Genomic DNA, 17,797 nt, shown 5'->3' on the forward strand with positions numbered 1-17,797 from the left:
CTCCTTCCGCTGCCTGTGCTTGTTTTCTGAATACTCTCGACGACGAGACTCGAAGAGCTCAGCGCCCTCCCCGGTTGCTCTTCCTCCACTTTGGACGGTCTTGGGCCAGGGATTCCCAGGTGCCAGAGAGGACGTTACACTTTATCAAGGAAGCTTTGAGGGTGTCTTTGAAGCATTTCCTCTGCCCACCTGGGGCTCGCTTGCCACGTAGGAGTTCTGAATAGCGCACTTGCTTAAGGAGTCACTTGTCGGGCATGCGAATAATGTGGCCCGCCCAACGGAGCTGGTCAAGTGAGGTCAGTGCTTCAATGCTGGGGATGTTGGCCTGGACGAGAACACTGATTTGCAGGATCTTGTGGAGGCAGCGCTGGTGATATTTGCATAAGAACATAAGAAATAGGAGTAGGAGTAGGCCATAAGGCCCCTCGAGCCTGCTCCGCCATTCAATAAGATCATGGGCTCAGCTCCACTTCCCTTCCCGCTCCCCATAACCCCTTATCCCCTTATCGCTTAAGAAACTGTCTATTTCTGTCTTAAATTTATTTAATGTCCCAGCTTCCACAGCTCTCTGAGGCAGCAAATTCCACAGATTCACAACCCTCTGAGAGAAGAAATTTCTCCTCATCTCAGTTCTAAATGGGCGGCCCCTTATTCTAAGATTATGCCCTCTAATTCTAGTCTCCCCCACCAGTGGAAACATTCTCCAGTGTTTTGAGGTGTCTGATGTATCAACTAACTAGGCACTGATCAGAAATTGAACTGAAAACTTTTGGCCAGTGTGGCTCAGCACAACAGCCCAGACAGTGCTTTTTACACACTAAACCATCAGAAGAGCAATAAAAGAAAAAAGACTTGCATTTATATAGCACCTTTCACAATCACCGGATGTCCCAAAGTGCTTTACAGCCAATGAAGTACATTTTATTGAAGTGTAGTCACTGTTGTAATATAGGGAACGTGGATGCAAATTTGCATACAGCCAACTCCCGCAAACAACAATGTGACAATAACCAGATCATATTTTAGTGATGTTGATTGGGGTATAAATATTGGCCAGGACACTGGGGATAACTCCTGCTCTTCTTTGAAATAGTGCCGTGGGATCTTTTAGATGCACCTGAGAGGGCAGACGGGGCCTTGGTTTAACGTCTCATCCGAAAGGCGCACCTCCGACAGCGCAGCGCTCCCTCAGCACTGCACTGGGGTGTCTGCCTAGATTTGTGTGCTCAATCTCTGGCGTGCGACTTGAACCAAATGAAATGCACGCTAGTGCATTGTAAGGAACTGCTGTCAGCATCCAAATGAATTGTATGGAATTGCTGACCGCAAGGTACTGAGCCATTTTCCAGTGTATTGTGAAAATTTTATATGAATAAAGTATATTTTTGGAAAAAAAAAGACTTGAACCCATCATCATAGGCAGTCCCTCGGAATCGAGGAAGACTTGCTTCCACTCTTAGCATGAGTTCTTCGGTGGCTGAACAGTCCAAACCCATAAACCCTTTATGACTCCCCAGGCGAAGGGTGCTGCCAACTGAAAGTTAAAAAAAGTTAGCAAACAGCCATTAGTTCCAGCCGAAAATTTCCCTTTCAAAATGTATCTGGGGGGGTGGTACAACATTTTTTGTGACTCCTAGGTGTCGTGTGCGCGCTGAGTATGAAATCCGAAAGCTTCCCTTTAAGAATGTAACCGGGGATGGGGGCGGAGAAATGCTTGGCGTTCAAGCGGCGCGTGCGCACAGGGCGCGGACTACATTTCCCTGGGCCCCCGCGCGAAGGCGAGGCGGATGTGGCCGTCGGAAGCGGAAGGTAGTGAGTGGCCTGGCAGGCTGGTGACGGCTGCTCTCGCGCCCATGTATCCGGGCTCGGCGCGCGACGCTCTTCCTTTGGCGCCGGCGGCTGTTGAAGCGCAGCTTCCATGTGCGCATCGGCCGGTAGCTGAGCGGCCAACTTAGCAGTAGTAGCAGCACCCGGCGGGGCGGCCCATCGGCGCGAGTACTTCGTTAATTTTTTTTTAAAAAAATTAGTAGAAAAAGACGCGACTTTTTTTTAATTTTTAAAATTGAACGTCGATTTCCACCCCCCCCCCCCCTCCTCGAGAGAGACCGAGCGCGGCAGAGAAAACTTCCGATGGATCCGAATAAAATCATCGAGGCCCTGAGGGGGACCATGGATCCTGCGCTGAGGGAGGCGGCCGAGCGCCAGCTCAACGAGGTAACGCGACAATCGAAGCCCAGGCCTTGGCTGTTCGCAGGTGTCGGTGTGCGCCGAGTATGAAATCCGAAGGCTCGAGGCCAGGCAGGCCTCAGCGTTCACGCCAGCGCTGCGTCCGGCCTGAGGGGCCGGCTGTTGCTGTTGGCAGACATGTTGCAAGGTTGAGCGTTTCTTGCGCCTAAAATCGCACGGAATTCTTTAAAATGCTCTTCCAGTCCAATTTCCTGACCGTTAAACGGCAGGTACCGCTTCCTCCTCACTAGCCGCAATAAAGTGATGAATAGTTAAACGTGCCTTTTGGGTCCATATTTACACTAGGCTGGTAATGTCGAGTTTTTCTTGTTCATGCATCAAGTGGATTGCAAACTTTATTATGTGTATATGGTGGGAATGCGGGTAGAGCATTCGTCCCTGCGCCATAGAAGCACAACCCTCGTTTTCCTCATTTGTTAAGCAAATAAAATTGTGGCTGGAACGTTAAATAACAACAGCCGAAACGTTAAAGTACGGATTTCGTTTGTCAAGGTTCAGAGGCAGCTTTTTTTTTGAGAGGGTGTTCTTTCCCCCCCCCCCCCCCCCCTCATATTTATCTTCATTTCATTTTTAACTCGTGCTGATGCCAAATGTGGCTATTTCCCAGTCCACTGTCACTGCCTGCTTGACAGGACGCTGTCCAGCAGGATGCCTCTACTTTGGGGAACTGAGTGAAGAATGGAACGTAGGGGTAACACTGATTACAAGTGCTCCAGTGTTCAACCACAATGTTGGCCTGGTTGTTACAGACTTTAGGGGAGGGGGAAGGGAAAAAAGGAAGTGTTTGTAAGTTTGTGTAGACTTGAGTTAATAAAAATACAAAGATTAACCTGTCACAAAACACTTTTCCTGTGCTTTGCTGTTACATTTGAGCAAGCTAGATTTAAATCAATTTCTTTGCAGGCTACAGCTTAATGTTATAATCATCGATAGGTTACAGCACAGAAGGAGGCCATTTGGCCCGTCGAGCCTGGACTGGCTCTCCAAGAGCGCTTCAGCTAGTCCCACTCCCCTACCCTTTCTCCATCGTCTTGCAATTTTTTTCCCATCAGGTGCTTATCCAATTCCCTTCTGAAAGCCACAATTGAATCTGCCTCTATCATTCTTTCAGGCAGAGCATTCCAAATCATAATCGCTTGTTGCGTAAAAAAGTTTCCCCTCCTGCCTGTCGCCTTTGGTTCTTCTGCCAATCACTTGCGTCTGTGTCCTCTGGTTCTTGACACTTCCGCAAAGGGGACAGTTTCAGTCTGCTCTGTCTAGACCCCTCATGATTTTGAACACCTCTATCAAATTCCCCCTCAATCTTCTCGGCTCTTTGAGAACAGGCCCAGTCTATTCACTTAACTGAAGACCCTCATCCATCGAACCATTCTTGTAACTCTTTTCTGCACCCTCGCAAAGGCTTCCTAAAGTGCGGTGCCAGAATTGGACACCATACTCCGGTTGAGGCCAAACCAGTGTTTTATAAAGGTGGTTCATAACTTCCTTGCTTTTGTACTCTAGTCTCTATTTATAAAGCCCACGATCCCATGTGCTTTATTAACCACTTTCTCAACTGGCTCTGTCACCTTCAATGATTCGTGCACTTATACCCCTAGTGTCTCCGTTCCTGCACCCCCTTTAGAATTGTACCTTTAGTTTATGTTTCCTCTTCTACCAAAATGTATTCCTTCGCATGTTTCTGCGTAAATTTAATCTCCCATGTGTGCCCATTCCACGAGTCCATCTTTGTCGTCTTGAAGTCTTATCACGATTCACAATACTTCCAAGTTTTGTGTCAGCTGAAAATTTTGAAATTCTGATCTGTACACCCAAGTCCAAGCAATTAATATACACCAAGAAAATCAGTGGTCCTAGTACCGATATCTGGGGAACATCACTATACCTCCTCGAGTCCGAAAAGCAACCATTCCTGTTTCCTGTCACTTAGCCAATTTCGTATCCATGCTGCATGTGCTCCAACTTTGCTGGCAAGCCTATTGTTAACCAAGCTGGTGGAGATGTGCAGGGTACTTTCTGTGTGATGGACAGCATTCCAGAGCTGATTCTGATGGCAGGTGCTGGGGCAAGTGTAGCTTGAAATCCTTACCAACAAACTCAGTTATAATAAACTGTTGTGAAGAAAGCTGGAGAACTTGGGGATGATGTTTCCAACTTGCTACTTTTCTGAAGACATTTCCGAAAGACATTTATTCTTTTATTGGGTTACAGCTCATGGATGCTAGCTATTGTTCTTTGGTACTTGTCCAAGCAACTATTCTACACTTATGAGCCTTAGTGACATACATACTCTCAGTAAGGACCAGCCATCAGGCGTGGGAAACTTGGCCAGTACGCTTGTGAACCTTAGCATTGAATGTTGCAAGGTTATTGGACCATAGGGGACATCACCTGACACTTGTACACTACCAGGAAACAGTGATCAGGTGCAGGAGTTTACTTTGCTGCTGCTTCTCGTGCTCTCTCCTTATCCCCTCCCCCCATCTCAAGATCCAAGTTTTGCATCTAATTCACACAGAATTAGTGATTATTTAAGTTATATCAAACTAGACCCCAGGATTTGATGTGAAAATTTAAAAAAAAAATATTTGCTGGAATCTGTTGGGAACGTACACTTGGTTGATGTAACTGCTATTAATGTTTAGTTTTGATTCACGCAACTTAGGAACACTTGAGTACTAGTTTCAGAATCCGTGCTAATTTCAAATCTGTTTGGATATTTGCAGCAGTTATGGTTTCAGACCAGACTTGAAACAACCATTTAACCTGTGTTTCTGGTTTGAGTTTGCCATGATTGGTCAACATCTAAATGTCTTTTTCAGAACAATTCTACCCTGATCTGTTGTGAATGGTTTCAGAAAAATAATTTCAGATTATATGGCTACATTGACTGCTCCGTGAGCAAGTAAAATTAAAACACGCAATGGAGCACTGTTATTTAAAAAAAAAAATTCTGGGAGTCGGTCACTGGAAATGAAATAACTCCGTGTCTTGTGTCAAAACGTGAATCAATGGAGGCTTTAGTGGAAATATGTATGATGCAACAAATAGTGTGCATGTTGGACATTTGTCTCTACTTCTGTCCAATGTATTTTCTGTAAGGAAGGCAGTGATATGCCATTCACAAACCTGGTCATCTCTTGCTCAGAACAGTTTAGCTCAGCCAAGCAATATTCGCACAGTGGTTGCAAATTGGCTTTGGCGGTTCTGTAGAGATTTTATTCTAATTTTTTTATCTATTACAGTAATTTTACCTTTACACGTCAAGATCTGTTAAATATTTTGGCCAGTTGTCCTCGTGATTACTGTACCTATATGGAACTGACTACTCTAGGAACCAAACATAGTACAATTGTAACTTGGGTTGAAAAGGACAAATATCTTCCCCTGCCTCTCCCTAATGTACAGAAAATTAGTAATCCAACAGTATTTTATAATAGAAATTTATGACAATTATATCAGCCTGATCTATTGAAAGTACATTTTGCAAGATGTTCTTTTTTAGGATTAGACTTCACCAGTTTCTTTAAAAGGATCACCTGTAGTATGAACATTGATTTCAGTGACTTCAGACTAGCTATATCCTCATTTTCAAACCAGCATTAATTTCAACATGATTTTCAGCTTTTTCATGGTTCCTATCTATCACATTTCTCCAAGATCCGCAGATCCATGGCTATTTACTCACCCGTTGTCTGTTTAGAGTCTTTCTAATTGTATTAATGTACTTGTCCGTGTCTCATTTTTCAGTTTTGAGAGTCCGCACCTGAAATGTTAACTTGTCTGTTCTCTGCACAGGTGCTGGCTGATCTGTGTTTCCAGCATTTTCTGTTTTTGTTTTGTTTTCAGCCTGTATAGTATTTTGCTTTTTACTTGAACTGTTTTGGTCCTGGTTTATGCTGAGCTAGCTTCTCAAACAAGATAACAGTTGCGATGACTACTTGTTCCTGATAGCTGTCCAGTAACTCCTACTGGAAAGTGTGTCCATCTAGGTAGCTTGAGGACAGGTTTGGACTTAAATGCAATGCTGTCCAATGTTGAATAGTTTGCTAATCCTCACCCATCAGGCTCACACATATCTAGTGGCCACTTGGATGTATACGAGATCTGCTAGTTGCTGTAATCATACTCTAGCACGAGTTGCACCTTTTCGGAAAGGAAGAAAGAAAATTGTAAATACGACTGCCGATACTCAGTAGATTTTGTTTCTAACATTTTGTACAGGACAGTGTTGCCATTCCATTAAGAGATACATCAGGAATTTGAATTGGAAGTTTGTTTTGTACACTGTTCTTTCATCCCTTGTATCTAGGTTCACATCAATAAACTGATGGGGTGAAAGAAACTTCTCCCTGGTTGTAGAAGTCCTCCATGCAATGAGTTTCAATAATATCAAACTAATCTTTAGGAAGGAATTTGCGACATAAAATTGCACAACATCCAGAACTAAATTGCTTCAATCATAGCCAAAATAAGTGGAGGGAAAATCATTCTAGGGCTGCCATCTATGACCGAGTTAAAGTGTATTGAGGTTATGGCATATTATCGGGGTGGGGTAGAGTAGAGGGGGCTTTACATTGCATCTAAATAGTGGTAGGTATGTTGGCAGCACTTGTTGACATCAGATGACCAACCTTTGAAATGTGTTTCTCAACACTGATTTCTCTTGCCTTAATATGAAATTATAATCTGCACTTAATTTTTTTAAATAGTTGTATCACTTGAGTATATATGTTTAATAGATTCTTTTAATTTTTGTACATTACAGGCCAATAAAGCTGTTACCTTTGTATCAACTCTGCTTCAAATTACAATGTCAGACCAACTGGATTTGCCTGTGAGGCAAGCAGGTAAGTGATTGACCAGAAATAAAGTACAACGGAGCCCAAAGCAACTCTATGTTGGACATTCCATATTACTGGCTATATGTCCTAGATGCTTGTATGTAGCTTCTGTGTAATATTTTTTATCTGGTGTGATTACGCACCACATTTAGTTCTGCATGTTGCATCAGAGTCTGGTCAATAGCAAGAAATAATTTGGAAATCTAAAAATTTAAGTATAACACTTCAAATTTCCTGGATATTCAAAATATGTACAAATGAGTGTAGGAAAGAAAGCGAGAGAGATGGTGCTAAACCATTCCACATCCCACTACTTTAAAAAGCCGTAAACCATTTCCTTCCTGAAACTCATCTTTGCTCAAGTTTTCAAGCACCCTCCAAATCACTCTTTGGCCAAGTACAGGTTGAACCTCTCTTATCTGACACACTTTCATCTGGCTAACTCCCTGGTCTGACGTCATTCCTGGCGCGGGGGGGGGGGGGGGGGGTCGTGACCCATGCTGTGTCCTGAGGCTGGCTGCTCCTCTTCTCTCTGGTGCTCCCTCCTCGGTCAGGTCGGAGCGTTGTCACCAGTACCTGGTAAGTTTTTAATGTAGTGGTTCATTTCAGGTAGAGACACCAACTCTCGGAACAGCGGGGTCACTGTGTACCTGTGGGGAACATCGGTGTCGTGTCGCTGTGGGCTGCAGGTCAGAGAAAGATCGGCAGTGTTTACAGCGGTGTATAAATCCTTCCAACTGATCTTGAGAGTTTGTTTTAGATAAGCGATCTTCTTGTTTTAAGCATTAGTTCAGAGAGCCTGCAATACTTCAGCCGACTTTATCCTCAACTACAAAACATGTCTAATCATTAATATCAGTTTTTAAACAAAAAATAATCGACCATGTATGATTTACACACAGAGTGAGAAAGAGAGAGAGAGAGATGGATGGATTCTAGTTTGATTAAAACATGACAAAATTGCAGGTGGGTAAAAATGTCTGTTTTATTTCGCAAACTCATTTTGCTCGGTGGTAAACACGATTTATGGACGATCTGTAGGGAATACAGACCAGGGTGTTAACTAGCTGTAGGCTCGTTCATTTCATTCGTTTTCATTCAGATGTACTAACAGATAGGAGAGCGGGCGGGGATGTGTCCAATCTGCGTGTTGAAGTACATTGCTTTAATCGTCCGTGCCATTACCACCGAGCAGGAGTTCATGAAATAAAACAGACATGTTTTACCCACCGTCCATTTCTCTCGCTCGCTCGCTCGCTCTCTCTCTCTCTCTCTCTCTCGTGTGAATCCAACATGGTGGATTTTTTTTTTAATTGTTTAAAAACTGATGTTCATTAGGCACGTTTTGTAGTTGAGAGGACAAAGTCGGCTGAAGTATTGCAGGCTCTCTGAACTAATGCTTAAAACAATGAAGATCGCTCATCTAAAACAAACTCTCAAGATCAGTTGGAAGGATTTATACACCGCTGTAAACACTGCCGATCTTTCTCTGACCTGCAGCCCACGGTGACACTTCACTGATGTTCCCCACAGGTACACATTGACCATGCTGCTGCAAGAGTTGGTGTCTCTGCCCAAAATGAACCACTAGATTAAAAACTTAACGGGTACTGCAGACAACGCTAGGTTCGGCGTGACCTCCCGTCGTCAGGCAAATCCTCTTATACGGCACAGGCCAGGTCCCAAGGGTGCCGGATAAGAAAGGTTCCACCTGTATCCATTTTCTCCCTGGTTATCTTGAAGTACCTTTGTGATATTCTTTAAGATACTATATAAGTGAAAGTTTATTGCCAAGATATGGTGGAACTACACCTGACCAATGTGGAAGCATGGTTTTATAGTTAAGCTTAAGTAAACGTGGAAAACTTTGTTAGTAATCTATTTTGCTTACCAAATACTTTTTCTCGCTAGTGTCATTCAGCAGACAATGTGAAAGCTTACAGCTTGCGCATGACATCGTTTTGGGCTTTGGTGCAGTGCCAGAACTCTGCATTTCCTTCCTTTTAAAAAAACATTGGATTTGCTCTTTATCCCTCAGACTGCAAGTCCTGGAAATAGACTGTCTCCATAAACTAGATAGTTTTGTAAGTTGGAATAAGCATAAATACAGTAATTCAGCTTAGGTATTAATGCTTGATTGTTTAATATAACTGTTAAACTGCAAAAATAATGCCGTATTAATAAACATTTTAAGTATCCTAATTTGGCCCCCTCTCTCTTTCTCCCCCCCCCCCCCCATCCTGTTTATTTTCTCGTTGCCTATTCTAATCGTATAATTTTGCTTTTTTTTCTCTTTAATCTGTCTTTCCTCATTTTTCACTTGAAGCTAACTTTAAAAATACTAGTTGCTTTATTTCTCCGACTCCCAATTGTCCATTTTGGAGGTGGCAACTAAAGTATCCTGGGTGGAGGAAGGGCTCTTAACTTTTTAGTTTATTAAAGGTAGGTCAATCTGTGACACTTTAAAGGTTCGAACAGGAAGGGGAAAAGACTTACTCTGATGGCACTCGTGGATATGGGCAATGCCCAGTGTAGCACTAAGCAACACTAACCATGTTCAGTTTCCAGTCTCCGTTGAGTTGACTGATTTCAGCTGGGGATTGAATTTGGTAACTAAAAATGCCATTCGGACCAACCGATCCATGCCAGTGTTTATGCTCCACATGAGTCTCCTCAAACCCTACTTCATCTAAACCCATCAATATATTCTATTCCATTCTCCCTCGTCTTTATCTAGCTTCCCCTTAAATGCATCTATGCTAGTCGCCTCTACTACTGCTTGTGGCAGCGAGTTCCACATTCTAACCACTCTCTTGGTAAAGAAGTTTCTCCTGAATTCCCTAATGGATTTATTAGCGACGTACGTTATTTATGGTCCCGCGTTCTGGTCTTTCCCGCAAGTGGAAACACCTAAGTCGATCCTGTCACAAACTTTCATAATAAAAACCTCTATCAGGTCACCCCTCAGACTTCTCTTTTCTAGTGAAAAGAGCCCCAGCCTGTTTTAAATTTTTCCTGATGGGTATAACTTCTCAATTCTGGTATCATTCCAAAAATATTTTTGAGCACCTTCTTCAGTGCCTCTACCCTTTTTATAATAGAAAACTGTTCACAGTACTCCCAAGTATGGTCTAACCAAGGTTCAAAACATGTTGAACACACCACCTCTGCTTTTCAGTTTTATCCCTCTAGATATTAACCCCAGTGCGTTCTTTCTTTCTTTTTTTTTTGCCTTATGAACCTACGTCATTACTTTTGGTGATTTGTGTATCTGTGCCCCCGCCGATCCCTCTGTTCCTCTACCCCATTTAGACACTTGCTTTACCAGGAATATGTGGCCTCCTTATTCTTCTGAGCAAATTGTACGACCTCACACTTGGCTATATTGAAGATCCATTTGCCAATTACATGCCCATTCCGCAAGTTTATTAATATTTTCCTGTATTTTGTCGGAGCTCTCTTTCTCCCGCCCCCCCCCCCCCCCCCCCGTATTAACTACACCCCCAAATTTGGTGTCATCTGCAAATTTTGGGATTGTACTTGATATTTCCAAGTCCAAATCATTTATGAAAATGGTGAAAAACAGTGGCCCCAGCATTGATCTCTGTGGAACACCACTTCCTGCCTCTTACCTTTAAACCATCTAGCAGTTCCCAAGATAATATTGTGCATGTCTGTGTTTTGGATACTGACATTAGCTAACCTTTTAATTTTTTCCCCTCGAAGTTTAGGCTGCAGATAGAGTTTGTAAACAAAATTGGAAGCATTCGAGTGAACTATTACTTAATTTGTTATAACTCTTGATCTCTAAAATCCCCAGAGAAGTGCATGCTGCATTAATGTTTAGCACTGAAACTTGTAAATGCGTTTCAGTTGAAAACTTTGATTTTATTTTCAACGAAGTCATGCATTTCATTTACATATGCATGGAGACACTTTTAATCATTCCTATGAGAGCCAATGTTTGTAGCCTCTGAAGCCAGGCATGCCTTTGCAGAATGGTGCCGGGAGCTGGTTTTACATTACCGGTATTGGTGTAATGAATGTAAAAGTGGTGTTGACAGAAACTGCCTACAGACAGCAAACTACCTCAGACTTTTCCAATGTTTTTAGACTGTAAATTGAAGACATCAGTGACTTTCTTGCTAAGAACTAGGCCTGATGCAGTACTTTAAAAAAAAATCATTTTTAATTCTCCTGATGGATCATTTTTAATTTGTCCTGATAATTCAGTTGTCCTGATAATGCATTTGTCAGAAAATGGAGAAGAATGTGGCAAATTTGATTACATTTTATATCCATACAATATTTGTATTGGAAAAAGTATACAATCTTAGACTTTTGTAGATTTCTAAGCAATAGCAATGTTGTAGCAACAAATGCTTTAGTTTTACAATGAGTAAATTGGGACAGGCGTTTTATTTTTGTTCAAAATGTTGCTGCTGTCGTCATTTTGTGTCTCCCTCATCCAGGGGAGTTAAGCTGAGGTCATTTGAAGCACCATTACTACTTTCCTGTCCGAGTTCAGTTAATTGGGCAGGGAATTAAGAGTACAACAACAACTTGCATTTATATAGTGCCTTTAAAGTAGTAAAACATCCCAAGGTGCTTCGCTGGAATGTTAGCTAACAAAATTTGACATCGAGCCGCATCAGATATTAGCACAGATTGGTCAGAGAGGTTTTAAGGAGTGTCTAAAAGGAGTGAGATGTAGAGATGTATAGGGAGGGAATTCCAGAGCTTGACAGCTGAGGCACAGAATTGGAGGAGGGTTGTACGACTGGAGGAAATTAAAGATGGTTTTTGGAGGGGGGTGGGGGGGGGTGGTGGAGGGAGAAGAGAGGCCATGAAGGGATTTGAAAACTGATGCAAATTTTAAAATTGAGGCATTGCTGTACTGGGAGCCTGTATAGTTCAGTGAACAGGGATGTGATAGGTGAACGGAGCTTGGTGCGAGTTAGGACGTGAGCAGTAGAATTTTGGATGAGCTTAAGTTTATGTAGGTTGGAAGATGGGAGGCTTGCCAGGAGAGCATTGGAGTAGTCGCGTCTGCAGGTAGCAAAGGCATGGCATTTGATAAGGTGAGACATAAAAGGTTACTGCACAAGATAAAAGTTCATGAGCTGGGGGTAATATATTAGCATGGATAGAGGATTGGCTAACTAATAGGAAATAGAGTGTAAGGATAAATGGGGCATTTTCTGGTTGGCAAATAGTGACTGGTGCCGCAGGGTCCTCAACTATTTACAATTTATATTAATGACTTGGATGAAGGGACAGAGTGTAATGTATCCAAGTTTGCTGATAAAGATTGGTGGGAAAGCAAATTGTGAGGCGGGGACACACAATCTGCAAAGGAATATAGACAGGCTAAGTGAGTGGCCAAAAATTTGGCCGATGGAAAAATAGAAAAACAATTTATAATTTAAATGGAGAAAAATTGCAAAGTGCTGCAGTACAGAGGGACCTGGGGGTCCTTGTGCATGAAACACTAAAAGTTAGTATGCAGGTACAGCAAGTAATCAGGAAGGCAAATGGAATGTTGGCCTTTATTCTAAGGGGTATAGAGTATAAAAGCAGAGAACTCCTGCTACAACTGTACAGGGTATTGGTTAGGCCACACCTAGAGTACTGTGCAGTTTTGGTCTCTGTATTTAAGGAATGATACACTTGCATTGGAGGCTGTTCAGAGAAGGTTCACTAGGTTGATTCTGGAGATGAGGGGGTTGACTCATGAAGATAGGTTGAGTAGGTTGGGCCTATACACATTGGAGTTCAGAAGAATGAGAGGTGATCTTATTGAAACTTATAAGATAATGAGGGGGCTCGACAAGGTGGATGCAGAGAGGATATTTCCACCCATAGGAGAAACTCAAACTAGGGGGCATAGTCTCAGAATAAGGGGCCATCCATTTAAAATTGTGATTGGTGACATTTCTTTTTTCAGGGTTGTAAATCTATGGAATTCTCTGCCCAAGAGAGCTGTAGAGGCTGGGTCATTGAGTATATTTAAGGTGGAGATGGACAGATTTTTGAGCAATAAGGGAGTAAAGGGTTATGGGGAGCGGGCAGGGAAGTGAATTTGAGCCCATGATCAGATCAGCCATGATCTTATTGAATGGCAGAGCAGGCTCAAGGGGCCAAATGGCCTACTCTTCCTATTTCTTATGTTCTTATAGTGAGGGTTTCCGCAGCAGAATAGCTGATGCGGGGCGGAATCAGGTCATGTCACAGAGGTGGAAGTAGGCGCCCTTGGTGATGGAGTGGATATGTGATCGGAAGCTTGTCTCCAGGTCAAGTACAACACCAAGGTTGCAACCGGTCTGGTTCAACCTCAAGACAGTTGTCAGGGAGAGGGATGGATTCAGTGGCTAGGAAACAGAGTTCATGGCAGGTACCGAAAACAATGACTTTGGTCTTCCCAAAATTTAACTGGAGGAATTTTCTGGTGTTGGACAAGCGGTGTGACAAATCAGACAGTGGAAGGTATCGAGCCAAGGATTTTCTTTGTCTATATTGTCTCGCTACTCATCTAATAAATTTTAAAGCATCAAAGTAGCATCCCATATTTAGTTTTATTGGATGTAACTCCTTATTCTACATATTTAAATTATTTCAGGTTAACTTGTACCATAGTTTTATGCTCAGTTTTGCAGTTAGAATATTATTGATAGGAAGTTCTTCATTTTGGTGAGATCATTCCATTTATACTGCAGGATGATTTCATCAAAAGGAGGGGAGATGTGTTCTACCATATTTGGTTTTAATGGGACATAATTTTAGCTGCTTTTATTTTTGAGGAAAGAAAGATTGAAGGTGAGTCTTGTTGAAACCTAATGGGAGGGCATACGAGGCAGACTGGTTGCAACCACACATCTACAAATTTAAGCCTGCTGGTATCTAAAATGGGAACTGTTTTGTATTTCATTCATTCAATCATTGGCAGTCTCTCAGAATCGAGGAAGACTTGCTTCCACTCCTGAAGTGAGTTCTTTGGTGGCTGAACAGTCCAATACGAGAGCCACAGACTGTCACAGGTGGGACAGATAGTCGTTGAGAGAAGGGGTGGGTGGGACTGGTTTGCCACACGCTCTTTCCGCTGCCTGCGCTTGAGTTCTGCACGATCTCGGCGTTGTGTGGAATGAACTGTTTACTTATAACTTTAATTTATATAGCACTCCAAGTAATAAACTAGCACTTTTCATATATTAAAAGTATTTGCTTTAAAAGGCCCAGGAGATAGATGCAAAAAAGAAAAGCAAAGAGAAAAATTTGCGCGATGGGTGAAGAGGCTTGATGCATTGTGAAACAGAAAAAGAGCCCATTGAAGGTAGGGAGGGATAGCAAGGTCAAGTTGTTTAAGGAAACAATTCCACAGGACAAGGTGTGTAATGTGACAAAGTGCAGCCTTTGACAGTGCAGTGGAGGGAGCAGTAGCAACATGTAATTTATCAGAGGAGCGAGGATGTGTGCAAGGACGGATTGCTGAAAAAAACAGCTCCGATTGTGTGCAGCAGCGACGTGCTATGTTGATTTACCTGAAACTGGGGGCCAGTGGATCTTGGTAAGGGAAGGGATGATGGTAATGTGAGAGGTCGCGGCTGCAGAATTTTAAGTAATTTCGTTTGTGAATGGTGGACTCTAAAGTGGAGAGCATTGAGACAATGAAAGGTTGGATAAGGATTTGAGCGCGAGTAGTGGTACAGTCGAGGTGTAAGTGGACAATATGAAAGAAAGCAATCTTGGCAGCCGACTGGGTGGGCAGTGGGAAGGTTAGATCCAGGTCAAACAAGGCACTGAAGTTACATATCTCTGCAGGGGCAACTGGAGAGGTTGATGCAATCCCAGTACCGAAGCAAGCACAAGCAGAGAACATTGGTTTTGGTAGCATTGAGCTTTAAGAAATGTTGGCTCCAGTTTTATGACTATTGCAGTGTTTATAGTTGCAGGTGAGAAATGATATTTCTTCACCTCCTACCACCAGAAATGTAGCTCTTTTTGCTTTGAAACACTCGTATTTTAAGCAGGTACGGCATGTGTCTTTTTTTAATACTTTCTCCCTTTGCTCTCCTAAAGATGCCAGCTCTTGCAGAGGTGTAGTTCATGGTGCTGGCAGCCCTTTGGTACCTCATCTCAGTGGCCACTATTCATGTGAGCGCAGACCTTAAATGTCAGCAGGCTATTTGATTAAAGAACAGCAAACTCGCCTTTTGCTTGTAGGATAGCGGACTCACCTGATGCTGTCCATGTCCAACATCTACTTTCCAGTAGGGATCCACTGGGTAGTGATCAGGAGTGGTATTCTAACTAACTTTTCCATTCTTTAGCCCAATGTTTATAATGGTTGAATCTTGAGGTTACAGAAACAGATGTGTGCCTGTGTATTGTGTAGTCTCCCCCGCCCCAATATAGTTTGAAAATACAAGAGGCAGGCATGGGAGTTCCTCACATTGCCTAAGCTGTGCTGCACCACTGCTGACTTCTGGGGATCTGAAAGTGATCAATTTTATCAAGAGAATTCTTGGAGATCAACTATAAATTGGAATCTTCTAATGGTGGAATTGTGGGTGCAAGCTGTTGTGTTCACAGCCACCTGGTTTCAGTCTTGGCCTAGAAAATGGCGTGCAAGCACCTTCAGCTTTACAGTGTCTTGTTGTTTTCATATATAGTGAGAAAATCAGGTATTAGCACCTACTTAATATCCATTGCAGTTTCTATCATCCGTTTCAGTCCTTCTGTTACAAATTCAGATCGACAGTACCATGCCTTCTGTGGTTCAATGGTGTAATTCATTCCCGCAAGCAGTCTGAGCATCTCACTGCCTACTATCTACTTGTACGATAGCGTAACTTGGGATACCAGGAGTGTCCCCGATGAACTGGATTGTCATGTCTTCAATCTCTTCGAAGGTGGACTGAGCAAACACTTGGTGAGATGAAACTTGATACAAATTGATGAGCTACTTTGTTTTACAGGGCCCAAGTTTCGGGCCGCGCCTAAAACAGTGCAGCCCGGACCTGGACGCCCGTTTTTCGCGCCACAAAGTGCGCATAAAAAAAAACCTCACCTATTCCCCAGCTTCCTGCAGGTCCTCTGGAGCTGGGCGCGGCGCAGCATGAACTGTGGGGGCAGAGCCAGGTCCCTGCTCTGAAAACAGTGCCGGGACCTCTGCACATGCACGCTACAGTGGGTGCGCATGTGCAGTAGCTCCAGGCGGCAAAAACTGTGGGAGGGGCCCCGAAGCACTCAGCCCCGAGCCCTGGCCGAATGGCCTCACTGGGGCTGCGTGGATAAGGCTCACCGGACCCGACCCGACTTGACTCTTTTCCCCCCCCCCCCCCCCCCCCCAGGGGGCGACACGACCTCCGCTCCCCCCCCCCCCCCCCCCCCCCCCCCCCCCGAGACCCGACACCACCGACCTGTAAATCCAAGTCTTGGGGCCCGGCCGGTCAGCGTCCTTCTCCTCCCTTCCTCCCCCTCTCCTCCCTTCCTCCCCCTCTCCTCCCTTCCTCCCCCTCTCCTCCCTTCCTTCCTCCCCCTCTCCTCCCTCCCTTCCTCCCCTCTCCTTCCTCCCTCCCTTCCTCCCCCTCTCCTCTCTCCCTTCCTCCCCCTCTCCTCCCTCCCTTCCTACCCCTCTCCTCCCTCCCTTCCTCCCCCTCTCCTCCCTCCCTTCCTCCCCCTCTCCTCCCTCCCTTCCTCCCCCTCTCCTCCCTCCCTTCCTCCCCCTCTCCTCCCTCCCTTCCTCCCCCTCTCCTCCCTCCCTTCCTCCCCCTCTCCTCCCTCCCTTCCTCCCTCCCTCCCCCTCTGCTCCCTCCCTTCCTCCCCCTCTGCTCCCTCCTTCCTCCCCCTCTGCTCCCTCCCTTCCTCCCCCTCTGCTCCCTCCCTTCCTCCCCTCCTCCTCCTCCCCTCTGCTCCTCCCTTCCTCCCCCTCTGCTCCCTCCCTTCCTCCCCCTCTGCTCCCTCCCTTCCTCCCCCTCTGCTCCCTCCCTTCCTCCCCCTCTGCTCCCTCCCTTCCTCCCCCTCTGCTCCCTCCCTTCCTCCCCCTCTGCTCCCTCCCTTCCTCCCCCTCTGCTCCCTCCCTTCCTCCCCCTCTGCTCCCTCCCTTCCTCCCCCTCTGCTCCCTCCCTTCCTCCCCCTCTGCTCCCTCCCTTCCTCCCCTCTGCTCCCTCCCTCCCTCCCCCTCTGCTCCCTCCCTTCCTCCCCCTCTGCTCCCTCCCTCCCTCCCCCTCTGCTCCCTCCCTCCCTCCCCCTCTGCTCCCTCCCTCCCTCCCCCTCTGCTCCCTCCCTCCCTCCCCCTCTGCTCCCTCCCTCCCTCCCCCTCTGCTCCCTCCCTCCCTCCCCCTCTGCTCCCTCCCTCCCTCCCCCTCTGCTCCCTCCCTCCCTCCCCCTCTGCTCCCTCCCTCCCTCCCCCTCTGCTCCCTCCCTCCCTCCCTCCCCCTCTGCTCCCTCCCTCCCTCCCCCTCTGCTCCCTCCCTCCCTCCCCCTCTGCTCCCTCCCTCCCTCCCCCTCTGCTCCCTCCCTCCCTCCCCCTCTGCTCCCTCCCTCCCTCCCCCTCTGCTCCCTCCCTCCCTCCCCCTCTGCTCCCTCCCTCCCTCCCCCTCTGCTCCCTCCCTCCTGCTCCTACCTCTCCCTCTGCTCCTCCCTCCTCCCTCCCTCCCCCTCCCTCCCCCTCTGCTCCCTCCCTCCCTCCCTCTCCCTCCTCCCCC

At 45.4% G+C, this 17,797-nt stretch overlaps 1 protein-coding gene across 1 annotated transcript in view; it reads left to right on the top strand.

Annotated features, from left to right (window-relative positions):
- The first annotated feature begins 1,863 nt into the window (after window positions 1–1,863).
- ipo7 (importin 7) overlaps window positions 1,864–17,797 on the top strand; it is a 67,334-nt gene continuing 51,400 nt past the window's right edge. Inside the window, exons 1-2 of the mRNA XM_070899605.1 lie at window positions 1,864–2,214; window positions 7,016–7,097. Coding sequence (XP_070755706.1) covers window positions 2,131–2,214; window positions 7,016–7,097 — 166 coding nt within the window. The 5' untranslated portion in view covers window positions 1,864–2,130. The remainder of the gene's footprint in view (window positions 2,215–7,015; window positions 7,098–17,797) is intronic.

Source organism: Pristiophorus japonicus, chromosome 14, assembly GCF_044704955.1.
Source record: "Pristiophorus japonicus isolate sPriJap1 chromosome 14, sPriJap1.hap1, whole genome shotgun sequence".
NCBI classification, from domain to species: domain Eukaryota; kingdom Metazoa; phylum Chordata; class Chondrichthyes; family Pristiophoridae; genus Pristiophorus; species Pristiophorus japonicus.